Source organism: Ischnura elegans (assembly GCF_921293095.1).
Source record: "Ischnura elegans chromosome 13 unlocalized genomic scaffold, ioIscEleg1.1 SUPER_13_unloc_2, whole genome shotgun sequence".
Lineage (NCBI taxonomy): Eukaryota > Metazoa > Arthropoda > Insecta > Odonata > Coenagrionidae > Ischnura > Ischnura elegans.
The window spans coordinates 844,876-865,480 of NW_025791658.1; the positions used below are offsets into that span (position 1 = coordinate 844,876).

General features: G+C 38.6%; 1 protein-coding gene across 3 annotated transcripts in view; it reads left to right on the plus strand.

Annotated features, from left to right (window-relative positions):
• The first annotated feature begins 4,760 nt into the window (after positions 1–4,760).
• The window catches only part of LOC124172702 (trichohyalin-like), a 97,538-nt gene continuing 81,693 nt past the window's right edge, over positions 4,761–20,605 (plus strand). For all 3 annotated transcript variants that reach the window (XM_046552168.1, XM_046552170.1, XM_046552169.1), the window contains exons 1-2: positions 4,761–4,823; positions 9,776–10,087. In XM_046552168.1, the coding sequence (XP_046408124.1) occupies positions 9,939–10,087 (149 nt within the window). In that variant the 5' untranslated portion in view covers positions 4,761–4,823; positions 9,776–9,938. The remainder of the gene's footprint in view (positions 4,824–9,775; positions 10,088–20,605) is intronic.

Sequence of the window (20,605 nt, forward strand, 5' to 3'; positions counted from 1 at the left end):
TGATGTAATTTTGGTATGACAGTGGCTGCATCTCAACCTGATCAAAATTGTGTGGTAAAAAAATCTGGTTTGATAGTTTTTTGACAAAGGTGTGCGTGTCTTCATGCAAGTGTTAATTTTTCCTCTAAAATAATCTAGCTCCCATTCACACAAAAAAATGCTTTTTAAATATTGCTTGACTATTCCAGAATGGTACAGTGATGTGTCTTTGTAACAAAATCCCTCCGACCGCCGAAATAAGTTCGTTAAACTGAAATTTTCCTATACTGGGCGGAAAATAATTTAGTTATATTGAATATTTCGTTACACTGGCGTTCGTTACAAAGAAATGTCATTGTATTTCATGACTTCGGATCGTATTCCAGAATCATACTCTAGTCTTGGTTGTGACAAGGACTTGACTCGTTTCCACCTTGTTGTCACAAAAGGTTCTGGAATACAAAATTTTGTGTCCATTCCAATATGGCGAGCTTCTATTTATAGAAACAATTAAATGTAGATATGTACGTACTTTGCAAGTATTATTGTTTAAATATTTTTATTGGCTGATGACGGAGAATATATAAATATTTATGTTATGGAATTGAGAGATCTGTTAAGGATGTTGTAGAAAGATATTGTACAAATGAATGAAAAATAAATTTATGCTGGTCCAAAGTGAATGGAAGGATGGTGTGATTTCCTTTTCTGACTTTTAACTCCGGTTTACACAATATATTCACATGAACAAATGAAAAGAAAAAAATTTGTACTTTTCTACCAATTTATTTTCATGGTACAGTAAAACCTCTGTGTAGTGAACCTCTATACATCATAAACCTCCATACTTCATACCTACCCTACAGTCCCGTCAGATTTACATGTAAATTTATGGACAAACCCCTTTGTAGTGAACCTCTTTATCTCATAACACCTCCACTTATCATACCAAGGAGACACCCCCGAGATGGCCCAACTACCTCTGCAAATAATAGATAACTAGAGACCATTAATGCAGCCGCGATTATGTGCATGGAATGGCATTTTCAGAAATAAATGTTTCACACATATTTTAATTCTTTTACACCTTTAAAATGCTGTAATTTTCACGTTAACCATTAGTTGTGGCCATTTTGCTCTATATGAGAGATACGTAACAGTAAATAAGAAAAAAGGTATCCAACTATCCTAATCATTTTAAGTTACTCTTGAATTAAGAGAGATCACATCGTTTTCAATTCAATCATGGTAAAAATCACGTGATTGGGCTTGTTTTGTGTTATCATAAAATGATAAACATATGTTCAATGATGCATGCATGTTTGTTTAAACACATAAATATAATGGTTTAAAAGACAGCAGTGCCTTACATTTCCATAGGATATAAAAAATTGGTGCATATCACCAAAACCTCTCTATAGTGAACCTCCATGCAACAAATTGCCCAAATTTTGGTGCCCTCATCAGGAGGATTTTTAAATGGCACCCTATATTTTTTATTCGGCAATTCATTTCCTCTCCTAAAGACTTATTCAAAAATGTAGCACAGTGGACCATTAACATAAACACAATGTTATGAAAACATAAGAACCTCGTCTACTTACTGGAGTTAGCAGTAAACAAATGACAAGCAAGTCAAAACATAACACAAAAGTCACTTTGAGCCCGGGACCACAACCGCGTCCACGTCTAGGGTGCCATTTAAAAAAGACATACCGCTGTTCATATCTTTGTAAATAACAAAGCTACAAGGAAGGCAGCCATGCTGATCAATGTCCCCCTGACGGCTAATGAACATTTGCTTGACACATTTTTGAATTTGCATCTGGACAAAAAGTTATTTCGGGTGGTCAAGATAAATGGGACACCCTGTATATAAAAAGATAAAAATTAAAAACCCAAAAATTGGGATGTAAAACCATTTTTGCATAACTCGACAGTCATTGCCTAATGGCTATCCAGACGAATGGGCAGCAGTTATGGTGGACCAGAATCAGTGGAGTTACGAAGAGGGGGGAGGTCTAGGAGACCCCTCCTCCCCAAAATATAAAGAAACAATTACTGCTTTTGGACCCCCCCGAACGAAATTCCTAGCTACGCCACTGCGAAAGACATTGATTGGGATTCGTTGCCCACCATTAGTGTAATCAGATTCAGAGGAGAGTGATGAGGATTGGAATCCAGATGAAGAAAATGATTCCTCTGATGAACCTGGCAGTAAAGTGTTTCAGATGAAAAATACGATTGAGAAATCGAAAGGATGATTCCATTTTAATAATTAAGATTATACCATTTTTTCAGTTCTAATGTTTGTTGAAAAATAATCATTTCTTATTTTTATTCCTTTGATGCCATGTTAGTAAGTCCTGCAATTTAATTATTTCGCTAAGCAGGAGTAGAGTGGTTTCCTATTATTTTTTTCTTGCCTAAATTGAAAGATTATTACTCCTGGAGTACGAATTTCACGCTTTTAGATTTTGTAATGACGATATCTATTTTTCGCGATTAAATGAAAAGTGAAAATTTTCAAGCGTGCGAAAAGAGAGAGCTAAGTATGAATGCCGGGAAAACTTCGTGTGACGTCGTTCTTGTTTCCGCTGCTGCAAGTGAGGTGACCTTGGGGCGAGGCTTTGAGCGCTGATACGACGCAGGATGCTGGCAGGTAGCTAAGTACCATGCTAGCAGTTAGTGCTTGGCTTAAATAAGGTTTATTAATATCATATCAGACGGGAATCTTTCGGACCATAGGCAATTGTAATAGGTGATTATTAAGACATGTTTCCCTGAGCTCTGTGCCTCATGCACACATTGGTAATCTCAGACGATGTACAACTCCTACCTACTTGTGTAGAAACTAGGTGCCCGTGACGTCACGTGGAGTGGCATCGCATGGGCGCCAATCCGGTCTTTTTCAAATGCGGTTACAATTGACCATTGCCATTCGTCTAAACTTGGATTTCTAAAACCAAATAATTTGTATATTATGAATACACTAATGGTGGGTAACGAATCACAACCAATGCCTTTCGTTTTCTTTGATGAAGGAAACTACCCTATTTGATGGCAATATTTTATAATGTTTATAATTTATTTACCTCAATATTATTAGGGAAGGAAGAAGGTAGGTGGAAGGGGCGGCTGGGGAAATCTCAAGGGGGTGATATTGCGTTGTGGGTGGGTGGAGAGGGGTGGATGACCATTGGCTGGGAGTTTGGGAGGGTTATTAGTGACTAAGGTAACGGCGGGGGTGTCTTTAAGAGTAGGGGGAGGGGAAGGATTAACGGCTGCAGGTTTTTCCGTAAGAGTCAGCAAGGCTTTTTTGGAGTGGGGAAAGGTTTTCAAATAAAATGTCGTTAAGCAGGGAACGTTTCTACATGAGTCTTCTAATTTTCAACTACTCTTTCTTGTTCATTCTCCTCCGTGTAGAAGATGAAAGAAGTATTCAGTAGAATATCGCAGGTGAAGAGGGCTTTCTACAAATAGAAGAATCTTCTAACAACTGAGAATACAAGCATTGAAGTAAGGAAACAATTCTTCAGATGCCACATATGGAGTACGTTTCTCTATGGAAGCGAGGCGTGGACGTTGACAGCAGCAGAGAAGGCAAGAGTGGAAGCATTCGAAATGTGGTGCTACCAAAGAATGATGAAGATAAAATGGGTCGACCGTGTAAGTAACGAGGATGTGTTAAGAATTGTGGGAGAAAAGAGAAGTCTTCTAAAAACCTTAAGCAGAAGACGGGATAACTTGGTCTGCCACATTCTGAGGCATGATGAAGACAATCGTAGAAGGACAGGTGGAAGGGATGAAGGGCAAGGGACGGCCCCGAATGAGTTACACAGGTCAAAGGGTTATAAAAGATGTGAAAGAGAAGAAATACGTCACTTTGAAAAGGCTAGTCTAACCAATCTAAGGATTGTTGATTAATGATGATGAATCAGCAATTACCAATTTAAAGTCACTTGCCAATCAGTATTCCGTCAAATTATTGGTGAATCCTAGTCATTTTGTAATACATTGTGCACCAATGTGTAAATGATTTTCTCCTGATACTCGTAGCTTAATGCTTTTTGCTGTCGGGTATAACAATTAATATTTAATGGCATTGTGCGTTTATTTTCATCTTAATAGTTGAAGACTTTCGTATAATGGCAGGTGGAAAGGAAGAAGGGCAAGGGACGGCAACGAATGAGTTACATAGGACAATGAGTTACGATGAAAATAAATTACGCAAGGAGTTGGCATCTCCTTTTAAATGAAAGAGAAAAAGGCCAAAATAAAGTCGAGAAAAAACCGGGCTCAGTTTACAAGATTTGCGGATGGATGCCAAGATTACATACATGCTGCACCGATGAAGTGTTTATGGTTCTGCGGTTCTGTTGACAATTTGAGACGACGAAAAGAAATGTGGATTTCGTACTAGACGTTACATTTGATCTAAGGCAGAATCTAAGTAGCCTATTCTTAACCATCCACCACTAGATGTCTCCAGCGTTCTACAAGTGTCGGAAGTGGTTCTCGCCATGCATAATCACCCAACACAACAATGTTTTACAATTTATAAAGTAGATAAGTGGTTATAAGTGAGAATAATAAACAAATATGGCAGCTTTAAAGTTAATTATCATTTTTAAGGAACCATAAGTACTCTACGCTAACGTGTTTAGTTCCTTAAGAACGGCGTAGCAATCGGAAGGTTGCAAACTGGCCTGGTAGCCCATAATTAAATGGGAATATTCGTTGTAACTTCGAAATGTTGATAATAAAACCATGGAAATAAATTTGAATTTCGATAAGCGGGATTGTGGTTTTCATTCAATTGAGGCGGCTAGATGCATTAGAAGGTAAAATAAGCCTAAGGAAAGTACTCTTTTTAAGGAATTATAATCTTTCCAATGATTTTAGGAATGGAAAGTCGTGAGACTGAGCTAATTGAATTTCTTCCAATGCGTTTGCGTCCTAATGTTTTTAATTGTTTTCATGTTTTGTCATGAACTTAATTTTTACATGGATATTTTCTCATTTTAGTAGAATATGTCAATGACGTAAGAAAAGCCGAACATTAACTCGTTATAAGTCATTAGGGAGTATGTTGGCTAATGTTATGTCGTGAAACTTGCAAGTTTCGATTTGAAATCGCTATTGACTCTGGCCCAATTCTCAGCCTGTCGACCTCGCGGAAATATACTTAACGGTTTTAAAGGTTCTTAATTGTTTAAATTATACTCGAAGTGTTTCGAAAAACTTAGTGTCTTCTAGTCTTTCTGTGGTTACACGCAGTGCCGTGTTCAGGGTCCTCAATTTGTGCTCGCCTGAAAACATTGGAGTTGCCTTGCGGCGATGAAAGCAATTCATCGTTTTTGTTCAGCAGGGACATCGTTCTTATCTTCTATTCTTATGGCTTATAACTCACGAAATTCGTGTGTAAATAAGAATGTTGTCCCGAAAAATTCTTTTGGAAACCTGACCGACCTCTACAAATCCTATTAAAAAACTTCTGCGAATAAATCCTTTCATAACCAACATATTTTGATAAGGCTCAAAATTAAAGCTCTATCAATTATCTTAGAATATTTATGGAGTTATTCAAGACCCTGCCTTAAATATTTTCTGAATCGACTGTTGCTGAACCTCCACAAATCATGTTCAAAACATCTCCATAGCTTTGACAAATCTTATGACCAACAAGTGTTGACAAGGCTCAACAGATAATAGTATAATATTATAGATGAAGGAGGTCTCAGTTCAAGTGTGTACTAGCGACAGATCCAACCAAAACAGGATGTGTTGCACGAGCATGAGTAAGCCTGAAGGCCCTCGTAAGTGGGCGCCTGTTGTGGAACCGGGTACGTCTGACTCTGTGTTATGGGATTTGCCACGCAAAGCCGCTTGTTTACGCTTCCAGTGTGTCACAGCACATGGCCTAATACTATCTTCTATATTATTTCTACTGTATAGATACCTTTTTCTCAACTTATATGCAACCAAACTCTACAAATGAGGTTCCAAAATGCACAGAATTTATCAGAGAACATGCGACGGCATATCTTACTTCCTAAATATTGCTATTGTATCCTAAAATTGGTTTTTAAATAATAAAAAAAACGATAAATATTCCTGACGTTAATGGCGCACAAACTGATACATTTGTTCATTTGCAACAATATCTTGCATTATTTAAATAACTTTTATCAAAATGCGGCTGATTCCACATTCAAGTCTCCCGTTGATACGCAAGTATGAGTCATCATGTGCGTTTAACAGAGGATAGTGTAATTACTTCCAATGTTGTGTTTAAAGAGGTTCTCTGACCTCAATTTGTGCATGAACATTCCAATTAAATTTGTACATAAGACCCTGCTTTTTTTTTTCTACATTTTAAAATTCGAAACGCGCCTATCCCTCTGTGGACCTGCATTGAAAAGAGCGGGTGAAGCCCACTGGGAGCGGGCACTGACGCTCGTAAAAGTATTAAAGAAGGCCATGGACCAGCATCATTGTTGTTTATCACACGATCATTTTGTCCATATTTTCCTGGTGATCACCATCAGTGACATACCGATTATCCTGGTGGGCATTCCATATCCTCACACACCCCGATATAAGTTGCGCCTAAACCCCCACCAGCCGTAATTTCTCGCTGCTCCCCTGCTTGACAGTACTTACCTCGGATGCTATCTGGTAAGAAAATATCTTTATGGATGAACCGAATTTATCAGGAGAGTAGGACGATGGGAAAGTACAATCATTAGCATATGGGTTAGGAAAATGAACCGCCAAAGTTTTTTTATTACTTTTTCGAAAGACACAAGGCACTTTCCGTTATATTTTGAATCCTGAAGAGAAAATTATAGTCAAAGGAGGTCTCAGTTCAAGCGTCTAAGAGCGACATATCCAACCCAAACAGGTTGGGTAGCGTAAGCGTGAGTGCACTTCAAGCTCCATGCAGGTTGGCACCTGCAGTGGACGCGGGTTAATCTGACGAGTTATGGGATTTGCCACGCAAGGCTGCTTGTTTACGCTTGTGTAGCGTGAGTGCGAAGTCGACCGATTACGCTTCCAGTGAACGATCAGCCTAAATGGAAAATTGCAATTTTTTTCTACATTTCCACTAAAGGCTATAGTAAATGATTAGAAAGATCCTCAGAGAAAAAATCATCCGCCTTGACCGGGATTCGAGCCCGGATCCCCCTATATCCGGTCGAGTGCTTTAGCCAGTTAAGCTATCGAGGCGTCATTCTCCCCTGTGGAAATTTGGGGACACTACTGGTATTTGTAACATATCTATTAGGTACAGTACTCTCCCGATTATCGGGTCTAATGATGGGGAGAGACAGCACGAATAATAGGAAAACACGGATAACCTGAACTTTCACTTAAATGTCTTGCAATGTTCACAATTTATTATTATTATTATTTATGTAATATAATATATTGTTGTAATAATAATATATTGTTGTATAATAATATACTATACAACAATATATTATTATTTATGCATATATTCTGTTATTTTAGAGTGCTTCCCGGACTCGATGAGAGCTTTCTTCACCAGTTTGCAATCTTTTTCGCAGCAATAACATGGTTGTACTCGTATTATTAACGCTCCATGTTAGGCCTGGTTTCGAAAATCACTCATCCGTGGCTGTGTTATCACGGATACAGAAAAGTGGTTTGCACAAATGCTTCCAAACCACTGCTCGACGTCGGAAACAACACTGTCAGGCACCACGTTACGTCTCGCACAAGTTGCCCGGGTTGCAACTGCTGCGGGATGTGTACCCGTGTCACAGAGTGCGGTCACCCACTGCGAGGCTTGGAAAGCAGGAACATGGTGCTTCCGTAAATGCAGCTAGTGTGTGCTTTTTGTGCCGTTTTACGAAGGAGACTCTAACGGAAATAATAAGCCCGGTGTATCCTAGCATTAATGCAGTAATTCCAGTGATTTTGCTTCCAATTTTTTTTATAAAGATCGCGGAAAAAGTTGAGGGAGAGAGAAAATCATGCACTGTTAATCCACCACCCGGATAAACCTGCTGTTGGATAATCTGGCTGGGGTCTGCTTTAACATGAAAAAATGGCTATTACACACAACCATGCCCAGGGTAGGGGCAACCTACCCAGACGGGACTCGAATCCGCGACCTTCGGTTTGCCAGGGGAGGACTTAAGCCCGCCGGCAGCACCAATATCGCATTTATCGCATATATCCATTGTTTGTGGCCCTAAAATTGTTGCCACTATGTGATAAGGTATAATAAGTTTGTGATAAGGATAATATAGTTTAAGGAGTGAGTCATTTATAGCAGCAAACAGACCTAAGTTAACATTATATAAACGCTGTTTTCTTTACATGGGGCCAAAGTTATTTCATTTACTGCCCACTAGAATAAAAAAAAATAAATCCTCAAATGTAAGACTTGCTAAAGACTGGAATTTCTCCCAAGAAATAATTGAAACTTTATTTTTATGTTATTTATTTTAAACACTCGTATATCATTTACTGCATTATTATTTTTTATCGGCATACATTTTGTTATTTTATGGTGGCTCAATTCTGGTCCTATGACCTTGGAGACAACCTAAAGCTCCTTCTCTTGTTATTTTTTGTATTCAGGTGTAATAACAAAATGTAGGAGTAAATAAATTATTATATTATTATTATACGTGATTTTCATATACCACTATAAATGATAGGTGAAGATTTTTAGAAAGGTTTAATAATAATAGTAATTTTTATTCACCGAACTGGCAATATAAATTGCATGGTTTCGTAACAAATCAAAGTGAACAGATAAATTAAATATAATGCAAATTACATAAATTCATTTAACCCTTTCGCTGCTACAAGCGGGAATACTCGCAAAAAGCATTATGGTTATTGCCTGCGACATGCGGGGATATTCCACGACTTTCAAAAAACTTTTCCTTTCAACACGACATGCGGGTAAATATCTACGTTTTCGAAAAACCCTCCCTTCGGTTGTAGGTGCTGTCATCTGCTCGAAATTCTAGCGGAACTACGTCCATTCGTGCGGCGACATTCAGCGACGTCAAATGAACGATTCAATTCATTTTTTTCTGGATAATAGGCAAAATAATGGAACCGATGAAAAATCTATGGAAGCAGCAAAAGGATTAAATAGTCGCTAATGTCATAATAGGCTTTACCTGCTAAAAAATTGTGTAATTTAACCTTGAATAGGGATGGGGGACAACTTTGAAATTCAGACGGAAGTTTATTGAAAATAATTCATGGAGTGTGATGAGGTCCTTTGAGAGCGAGAGATAGATGGTGACTTTTTAGGTGAACGTCACCTTTTGAGTGAGTGTGGTAGTCATCAGGGGCCCAGTCACCCAGGATTTCTTTCTGGGGAGGGGGGGGGCACAAGCAAGGCCGTATCCAGGATTTTGTTCTGGGGGGCACAAGGATGCCTCGTAATACAAAACGAATGCAATGATAATGGGACCATATTAAAAATCTTGCATATTTTTGAGGGTTAGGGGGGGGCACGTGCCCCCCCTGGATGGTAGTCATGCCACTAGCGGTTCCTTGGAAAATGCTCAGGATGCATTTTAACAAAAGTGGCACAGTTCAAGATAAAAATGGAAGGAAGTGTTAATATTTTTAGGTCCAAAAAGGTCGGTTTACCAGGAGTCGTCTTAGGCACTTGAACCATGGCTTTCAATGCTTGCTTTTGTAGAGAAAATAATTTCTTTGCATGGTTTGAAATTCCCCAGAACATAATACCATAAGATATATGAGCACTTTTTGACCTACTTTTCCTCATTTTCAGGTTATCATGTGACCAATTCTTGGCTGCCATGCACGTTCCGAGTTAGCTGTCTCGAGTCAAGGCAGTGGAGGGCAAAGCTGTTTGGAGTCAGCTGTGGGATCTCGTGTATGTGGGACAGGAGAGGAAAGCAAATTGACTCAGGACACAAGTGTACTATGCTCGGATGGCTGGGACCGAAATGGACCAGCAGGAGAAGAGTGATGCTGGGGGCACGTCAGAGTCCAAAGAACTGCAGCGTCGCAGGTCTGGGAGGGTGAGGAAGAGTGTTATTCGATTTACAGCGGAACAAGAGAGTCATCATGCGAATCTCAGGTAGGGGAAAGTGTTGCACCGCGGAACATTTTTTCAAATTTTTTATATTAAGCAAAATACAGTGGATTCCGTTTAATGGGTCCACCGGTTACTTGGGGCAGCCGCTTAATTGGGGCAGATCTTGAAGAACAGAACCCAATAGAAAGGAATATCCCAGAGTATTCTCCGCTTAATTGGGACAGCATGCCGCTTTATTGGGCCACGAGTCGGCGACATAGACTCTATACTCGCGACGAAATTAAAAGTTTTTGTTTTCAGAATACTATTTTTTATATTTTCCTCCTTTGATTTACTCTTATTTTTCACAAATGCTCCTATTCTCGGCATATTTTGAAAGCTCTTGTTGCTATACTATCCGCAAGAGGATAGGACTTTTCTTTAATAGGACTTAGGCCCGTATCATAAAAGTCCCCTCGAAGTTTGAGCTGAGGAGGGCCTCGTTTGAAGCCGGCCTAGCTCGACGAGGAGATCCCTCGATCGCATCATATCATAAAACCCTCCTCCAGCTCGGTTCATAGGAGGAGGGGTTTGAGCCAGCGGAAATGACGCATTGTTGTCGACGATGTTTCGGGTTTCAGAGTTGACAGTCTTCCAGTATTGTTCCACGTTAAATTTTTCGAATCGTAATTTCGCAGACATGCGCAGTAGCGATACACCGAATGCGACCGGGGATATACCCGCCAATATCAACAATATAAACAGAAATGGCTAAGTCGGAGCGGATGGCCAGGCAGGAGCAGGAAATTTTGTGCAATTTGGTGGTCTAGTACAAGGACGTAATTGAGTGCAAGCGCACGGATGCGGAGTCCGTTTTGAGCAAGGCAAGATGTTGGCAGAAATTAACTGAAGAATTTAATAATCACGGATGTGTAAGACAGGTAAGTCGACATCATATAGAATGATCTAATAATCAAATAGTTTTTGATATATAACGCTTTCGAGATCGGTTCTGGAATATATATGTAAATCAGTTCAACTGTGCTTATCTTATGATGTATTTCGGTTTTATTTTATTCGTGTAACTTATAATTTGTTATTACTTAGCCGTTATATCTTTCACGAAATATTTCTTTGTTTTCCATTTATTTAGCGAAACTGTAGACAATTGAGGAAGGCGTGGGATAATATCAAGATGAGGAGGAAAAGGGTACTAGCAGAGGAAGCACGACGTCGGATGGGTACAGGCGGAGGACCTTGCCCATCCACGTCGAAAGACAGCACCATCCCAGAGTTGGAAGTGGCAATTCCATCGATCGATCACCATCTGTTGTCAGTTGGGGATAGTGATCGATTGATGGAAGCACCCAGCGGCCCTGAAGACTTTGTTATCATTGATGGAGACCTCGGAGGAGAAGGTAAGTTCAACGGGTCATTGAAATGTATTCATTAATAATGTTGATTACTTATTTAATATTTTTGTCGAACAAAATTCTGTCAACTGTACACCTCAAAGTTTATCAAGACATAATTAGATTGCACTAATGAGTGGAAGTAATGTTCAAGGATACCTAAATACCCATGCACTATTTTTCTTATCCCTGGCAAAAATATACAGTGACTTTTCAGTGATGTACACAGTGAATTCAGTGACTACTCAGTGAGACCGTGATTTGCCCAGTGACATTGGGCCAGTGGGCTTGACAGTGATCAATATGTAATTGATATTTTAAGTTAAAACATAGATATATTAAGTCAAAAATTGAAGAAATCAGTCAATTTAAGAATAGTTTATCTCGCCATATTTCAACATGACCAGTGATTTGTTTTAAAATCAAGAATCACTGGCTAAGTCACAGGCTGCCACTGCCTAGGTCAATAGATATTTTTGCCGGGGATCTTGGGTGTTGTGCTGTGCAATGGCCTTTAAAATAATCAGTTATTAATTTTCAAAGATTTTCCATGATACTATGAAACTTGTAACAGAACTTTCATAAGTAATAATTCCATGTAGTCATATCTGAAAGTATCCATTTTATGACAATTATTTCTCATGTTTGCAACCAGGTTAAAGCTTTTATGCAAGCCAACGTTTCGGAAGACTATTTGTCTCCCATCCTCAAGGCTGTGTTATTTAATGGAAGTCCAATTTCAAGATTTAACCTGGTTGCAAGCCCGAGAAATATTCATCAGAAGTATTCACCACTAAAAATTAAATTCGTTTATCCATTTTATTTTTCAAAATGAAGATGCCGCTGGGTCATGGAGTGAACCCCACCAGTTGGAGGAGACACCCATAGTGGAAGCTGTGGGATCCACAGCTGTTGTCTCTGGCTCTGCTTCGGAGCCAAGGCAGGCTGTGGATACCCTACAGTCCCCTATGGGACCTGGTCCCTCTCCACAGCAGCCAACAGACTGTGTGGGGGGAACCAGAAACACCACAGCACCAAGGGCTCTCACAAGAGCTGAAGCTCATCAAAGGGAGTTGGATGCAAGGTTAGCCAGAATCCAGACTGCCTCAGATGATGAAGCGAAGATGAGGCAGGCTGCCGCAGAGGATGAAGCTCTTCTGCGGCAGATAAGGATTCAGGCAGCACTCGAGGAATTGGAGCATCAAAGAACATTGCATGCAATGGAAGTAGAACATAAGCGGGTATGGTATCTCTGTTTGTAGATCCTTATATAACTTAGTCACTTTAGGAACTCTTATGTTAATGTATGCTTATTGTTTTTATATCTTACTTGCATCATTTAAATAATAGTATGTTTTTTATCTCTCCTGTCTTCCATGTGGATTTGACTGATTCCTGAGTAACTTATAATTCATAAAATGGCATTCATGTACCTACACAAATTCATGATAATACTTGAATAATATAAATAACAGGAGCTGCATTTTTAGTTACATTTAATATTGACAATTTGTACTTGCAGGGGCATAGTGGAAGAGTGCCTTGGAATTTTAGATGATTAATTGTTAATTTTCTTTTCTTTCTAGCAACAATATAGTAAGTGAAAGGTGCTGATTATATTCTACTTGCAATTCCTCGAGTGCTACAACCTTGCATCCATCTCTCCTGAGTGCCCTTGGTGCTGTTGGTTTACCTCCACTGCTGTGATTCACTCCATGTGCCTATAGCTCTGGGTGGTGCTTGTCGCTTGCTTTCCCTCCAAGCACCCTTTTCCTCACTCCAACGCCTTCCTCAATTGCTGCATGTCCATGATTATTTCTGCCAACATCTTGCATTGCTTATGACGGACTGCATACACTCAATTATGTCCTTGTACTACCAAATTGCACAAAATAATCTGCTTCTGCCTGCATGGCCTGAAATATATTTATCTGATATGGCATGAAATTGTTTTCTTTACAATGCCTGTTTATCCCTTAATATGCATGCTGGTCAATTGGTGTTGCTTCTTTTAACTGTATTTATTTAAGAAAGTTATTAATTTCGGGGGTATGGAATTTGCAGAATTTTCCTCTGGGTCATTCAATCAATTAATTTGTCATTAGTTGGTAAAAACCACAATAAACATTGTCAAGTAGTGACCTTGGAAAAAATATACATTTTCATGCAAAGCTAAATAGGAAATTTTGAATCATTATCTAACTAAATAATTGCTTGCATCACTATCTGCACTCTTTGATTTTTACAATATAGTTAGTAATAAAATTATTTTTTGGTTAGAATTTAAATTTATCTGGAAAGTAATCACCTAAGATTTTATTCAATAATATATTAGAAAAAAAAGGCATCAGTTGCTTGATATTTTTTTAATAATTGCAAGAGCAGGGATAAAATACATAAATTTTGGCAGAAACCTCAGTAATCATATACTTTAGCAGGTATAACAAGTTAACAATAACATATTATCTGGAAAAGAAAATAATGTAATATGATGTAATACACAGTTACAGGTAGTAGGAAAGCATATGATTTTAGAGAATTTTCTTTTGTTAAAATAATTACATAATCTAATCAGCTAATATCCAGTGATAATTATTATGAGCCAAGGAGTAGACGGTGCAGCATGTCCACTGATGTCAAAGGCAGCATCACCTAGTTATAATAAGAAAAGCTGTAATTAGTCACAACATTTATTCAAACAAACACTGTACTTGGGAGTATTTTAAGTAAAAACCAATTTCCAATCCAAGGGTGGGTGGTGATATTGGTGGGTGGTGGAGGTGTGTGACAGCTGAAACATAATCACTGATACACTATTTCATGTTCCACAAAACCTTTTAATAATCTGACCTAGGTTTCGACTTGGTACAATATGTCATTCTCAAAAGTTAAAATACATGTTTGGTGATCTTATACTGTTTTCTTATACCTTATACTGTTTGATCTTATACCTTCAAATGACTTGTCTTTACCCCCCCTTCACCTTTCCAAAACAGTATAAGAACATAAAACATGTATTTTATCTTTTGAGAATGACATATTGTACCAAGTCGAAACCTAGGTCAGACTATTATAAGGTTTTGTGGAACATGATATAGTATATCAGGGATTATGCTACCAAAAGCCAATTTAATTTGAAACTGGATCTCAAAAGTTTACATGCACCACAATATAGACATGCTAATATTGTTTAACCCCTCAAAAATATCATTTACCACTATCAGCAGCCAACCATTATTTGTCATAATTTAAAACCTGATTTATCTCTGTTTTCATGTATGTATGTAACAAAATGATCATGGCGTGACATTGTGCACTCTATGCTATGCTTTTGCGGTCTCTTGATGTCTTGCATACATTGCATTGCTTCATTACCCTCCTGACAATTTCATTTCCTATTCAGAGCCCAGACATCCCATTCTCCTATTTTCAATCATGTTGTGAGAAGTTTCCCCACCTCCCTCTTTCACCTTACAGCATGCAGTTATCCTTGGATGAAGGTAAAGTAGCGATTAGTGAAAGCCCTTCTTTCAACTATGGCACTGAGATTTCTATTTTGCACGGCAGGTATTGGAACATCAGCATGGGGATCTTGCAATTGTATGTGCTCTGGAACTGGCTCCCTCTGGCTGATGGCCACGTTGTGGAGCACAGCTCAAGCCAGTATTATTTTAGCTGATGTTTGAGTGGCTGTTCTCATTTTCATTGAGAGGCAGGGAAATCGCCTCTTCCATATCCCAAATGCCCTCTCCACTGCAGATCTGGTTGCAATGTGTGATGCATTGTACCTGAAAAAAATAAATAATATGTATACAACCGCTATCATTTCCATGAAATCATTTTGTCACTGCACATCACCCTTTTCAATAAAAGTTAGACAATTTATTTTTTCCTCTAACCAACCTATGCTCAGCTGGTGTGGCTGGGTTGTGCACTGGTGTGTAAAGGTATCTTAGCTATGCTATCTCCCAGCAATAAACCATTGACTTCATCTCTGTCGAAGCAGAGACACAGTCAGCTGTTGTGGAAGATCCCAGCATCGTGTGTAGACCCAGGCCATCGACAAACAATATCCAAAATCTCCAGCCTGGGACCAGCAACCACCTGTTACATGCAGAGCAAAGCAAATATCACTTGTATTTGTTCTAATACTAAGGTAAATAATCATATCAAATCAACCCCAGGAAAGTGTGCCACTCGATACAAAAGTCTTCTTGCAGTGGCTAATTCCTCGTGTGATTGAAGAATCTTCACTACCTTTGGCAGCTTCCCAGTAATTTCTGTACTAATAACCTGCAATTTAATTGGGTCAAATCATCAAACCAATGTATTGTATATTGTTAAAGAAGTATTAATCATTACATTTACGACGTAGTAACACAAGTTAAATTTAATTAGGTTTCCAACTCTATTGTTCTCTTTGACCAAGGCAAAAGATAAATGTAGAGAGATGATTCAGATTTGTGCACAAGGGCGTACCCAGGATAATGACTAGGGGGGCAAGCCATGGTCTAAATGGGGGGGAACCAAGATGTAATATTAGTGTATGAGATTATTTCCATGAAAAAATAGTTTTACTTTAGTTACATGTATTGTGCGTATAATTTTTCACCGGTTTAAATAAAATTTGTTGAATGCTTTCGTTTAAATTCAGAATAGATTTTGTTTAAAGACTTGCGATTTTTTCTTCTGGGGGGGGGGGGGGGGGGGGAAAGCTGCCCCTCGCTGGGTACGCCCATGATTGAGCTTAAATAAACAAAACCGCATGCCTTAATTAACTTCGACATTGTCGACTGAACCAGTTCGTGGAAATCGCCAGAGACTATCTACAACAATGACAGAAACACATGATAATTATCTATGGCGTTTCGAAGAATATAAATGATATACTATGTAAACATTTATCTGAAATTCGTAGAGCGTTGCACGTATGTAACACCTTTAGCTTATAATAAGTTAATATATAAATGCTTTCGTCAACTAATATAATTTGCGCCTGGTGTTTCATGATTATTAGTTATACAGTGACCGCGAGAAGAATAAAAGCAATGATGTACGTAACAAAAAATATCAATGCACTACTACACCACTACAAATATGTTAGGAAAAGTATTTAAATCACTCACCTGAAAACTGTCCGTGGAATAAAACCTTAGGAAAGCAAGCAATTATAATAACCTTGGGTCAGGAACGCCTCTCAAGTCGGCGTTATCCCGGCCGTAGCATCGGAAGTAACACGTCGGTTATATTTACTTTTTGAAACCTGTACCTGACGAAGAATTCCTCGTTCGTGTACCAATCTAGTGGATTGTCTCCATCCGCTAGACGGATTCTGGGTGCATATACGAAGGCATCTTCCTCAATATGACCCAAAAACTCTTCCAGATCGTATTAATCCTTCACATTCGGGAAAGCATCCATCTTCTCACAATGGCGGAAGACACCTCAAACGCTTTGAGCCGACAACAATCTAACCTCAAAGTTTGAGTCGAGGCTGGCTTCAAAATTCGACGTTTTTGAGGTTGAGGTCGGTTTTATGATATCGCATCTCCTCCTCCTGACGACAATGAGGTGGAGGCCGGCTTCGAGGGGACTTTTATGATACGGGCCTTAGTAAGAGACATTCATTCAGCGTCGCCCGAGGCTGTGAAAAATATTTTTAACTATTTTGTTATAATTCTTAAAAATCATAATAAATTAATGAAACTCGCTGATTTAATAATGAAATTAATAGTTTAATAAACTTGTGTCGCATTATAAACATTTTTTAGTCTTCTTTCTGTCATTTCAACATTTGTTTATCCCCATGTACAGGATAGTTCGCCTAATTGGGGTAGCCGCTTAATTGGGGCAAAGTGCACAAATCCTAATATGTCCCAATTAACCGGAATCTACTGTATATTTACTGAAGATTCAGTCTAATGGTATAAATTCAATCCATCAGTGTTGCTTAACGTAAGTTTTAAGTTTTAAACTTGTACCTTTACTATACCCTTTTTCTGAACTGACGGTGGCTGACCTTGATCGTGCTCGAAACCCACCCACTCTTCTAGCCAATCACAGAAGAGCGACAGATGAGAAAGTGTGTTGGAGCCCGCAGTCTCTCTCCGAACTCCGTGCAGTGCACATTGCTCCCCAGCTAGCAGTGTTGCCAAACCGAGTCTGTGGAGATTGCACAGCACTCGTTCTGCCGCCCCCGAAAGTACTGTTATTCCCAAGGATGGCAACGTCGATCGGCTGGATGGAGGGGAGCGGAGGGGAAAAGGGAAAGGGACGGAGGGGAAGGGAGAGGTGGAAGGGGCAGCGTTTCTCATTGGCTAGTTTCTATTTTCCACCCAGCTGCCATCAGCTCGGAAAAAGCGTATATTAACCCTTATCCGGGCACCTCAAATTTCTAACGTAACCGGGCAAGCAGGGCCCAATGGACCCTCCTTGTTAATTTTTTTCTTTTTGCTCAAGTGGGCCAACCTGCTAGCATAACTATCATTGTTTTTTGTCAAATAGTGCAAATTATTACAAAATCAATGATTTCAAAATATTTTTTAATGTTCATAAATGAAAATTTTACATGTTAATCAGTAACAAAAATTTGAAATCTAAAAAAATTATGACTCATCCTTCATAAAATTGATCTCTGGTGGAAATGATTTAAATTTAGAATTAATTAGCATAAGGGATAATTAAATATTGTTTACTTATGAAACTAGACACTGTAGAACATCAAAACTTATTGTTTGAGGGAAAAACAAAATTTTATCTACGAGTCCAGGATAGGCTACCCCTCAAAGCTTTTTTCACTTTTGATTTAAACGTTTTACCTCACTATGTTCATTGCATACCGATTGCTCACAGTTGTTGCACATTTGTTTTTCTTCTTATTGTATCCATTATGGGCGTATATATTATCTATTTTTTGTTATACTATAATTTGATGAATGTCTTGGCTCAGAAATTCCTTCATCAAAAAGTCCTTTGCCTGTGTTCCCAGACAAACCCAAGTTGGATCGTCTTTCAATGTGGACCTTAACCAGAATATTGGAGGAACTTTGAATTAATAGTCTTCTTGAATAATGTTTACCAACATTTCAATTTAGATCAGTATTCATCCACACCACATACACTGCTACTCTACTCACATGCAAGTCACTCATGAAAAATGCAAAAGGCCAACTATTTGTGTGTCTTTTACTCATGTGCGTATTTATCAACTTGTCAAGGAAATCGACTTCACCTTTGGTGCAGTTGTAGTGACAGATAATTTCAGGTTTAGCATTGACGTCTTCAATAATTTCATTATGATGCACGAATCATTGAAGAACTACCAGCCAACTTTTCATATTGGGCAATGACACAAACATACCATTTTTGGTGAAACCAAACCATGAAGAAACGACTTTACCACTTTTATTGGCTTGAAATTTATCTGGAATAAATCGCTAATACTTTCCCATAGTTCCAACATAACTGAGAAGGCTCTATGCAAACTTTATAACAGAGAAATGTTTGTCACTCGTTTCATTTCTGTACTTATTTTGGTATGGTTCAGTGAGGTGCTGTACTACTCTTCAATCCAAACCAGGCATTGCTCTTCATTGGAACTCTCCTCTACGATGGGCTGGTCATCCAAATCATCGTCACTAGTTTATTCAATGTTCAGCCGTTTTTGTGTGCCACCTTGAGACAAAACTTTTCTCTAGCCATGATCTAATAGTTATAAAAAAATATGTATTATCATAGAATTTCTCTAAAAATACAAATTACTTCCTCAGTACTCATCTATTAGAACTTACATGGGCATGTGATGTCTTCGTGAAGGAAACTTGTAAATACTTGCCATCACTCCGATGACTGTGTTACTTTTACCCAAAAACAATTGCATATTTAGGCGGTAGTTCCGTATAAAAGCCCATATTTTTGAAATCAGTTATATGAAACATCTTATATGCATTCATCTACGTTGCCCAGTAGCACTTTGCTAGCACTCTACTCTTTTTTCATACATGCCGTAGTTTATATGGGAAACAAGGATGGAGGATGTAGAGGTGAGAGATGGTGGAAAGATGGGCGGGGAGTGCACGAGAAGGAGGAAACAGGGAAGGATGGACTGTCATCAATGCGTTAGGGTTTGGAATACGGGTGGAGGATTTTTACGAGAATGATAATGAACAGGAGCTTTCAAATTCGAAGCGAAATCATCTGCATGCTTTCTGTATGACAGGATATATCCTTTCCTTTATCCCTTGAATGGACACTACAAATACATTCCGAGGAACAGTGTTTTTTTTTTTAAACAACTGGATCGTTTTAGTGATCATTCCCTAGGGGTTTCCCGGTGACTCAATCCAACTGAAGGAAAATTTCTCTTAGCATATGCCCTTCAGCGACCGCCACGGTACAATAGCAATAAGCGAAAGAATAAACAAAACTGTCTCCATCCTTCATTTATGGTTAGAGATAATGATGTTTGTTGCGTATTGTTCATTCCTCTCCCATCTCACTCTCCTTTACCAGGATTTTCCAACCGTAATGCACCAGTGACTCTCCAGCCTACTCTATATTCCCTTTTCACCTTCCCCTATATCTGCCCCTATCTTACCACCCATGCTACCTAGAATAACATTCTGCGTACATAATCTAGTTATTTAATTTACACTTATTACATTTTCCTGCCTTGATAGCAAAAATAAACTTCGTGATTGAAGCCAACACAAACTGGATATATATGCTCGTAAGCATCCAAGTGCAGCGTGTTGCATAACTGGTGAACATTCACCTCCTGCCATACGCCACTGAGTTAGGGGTTATTTAGATGAACATGTGATCATTCCCAAATAATACTTGAAAAATGACAACATAATACCTTTTATATTAACCATCTAATGATGTGCAACTGATCGTGTATGTAAAGGGTCCATCAGACCCAGCTTGCCCGGTTACGTCAGGAAAAGTTTAAATTTACCATAAACAAAAAAGAAATATTTTTTTTTAATTTAAAAATATACTTTTCTTATTCCATTTATCCGTATGAACAAAGTCACAGAAATTCACAGCACTGGGATATTTTGTTCTCATGTTATAACCTGAAATAAAGGCTGTAGGGTCCGTTGGACCCTCCTTGCCCGGATAAGGGTTAATGTATCTAATTAAAACTTCTAAAAGTGTTTAAAAT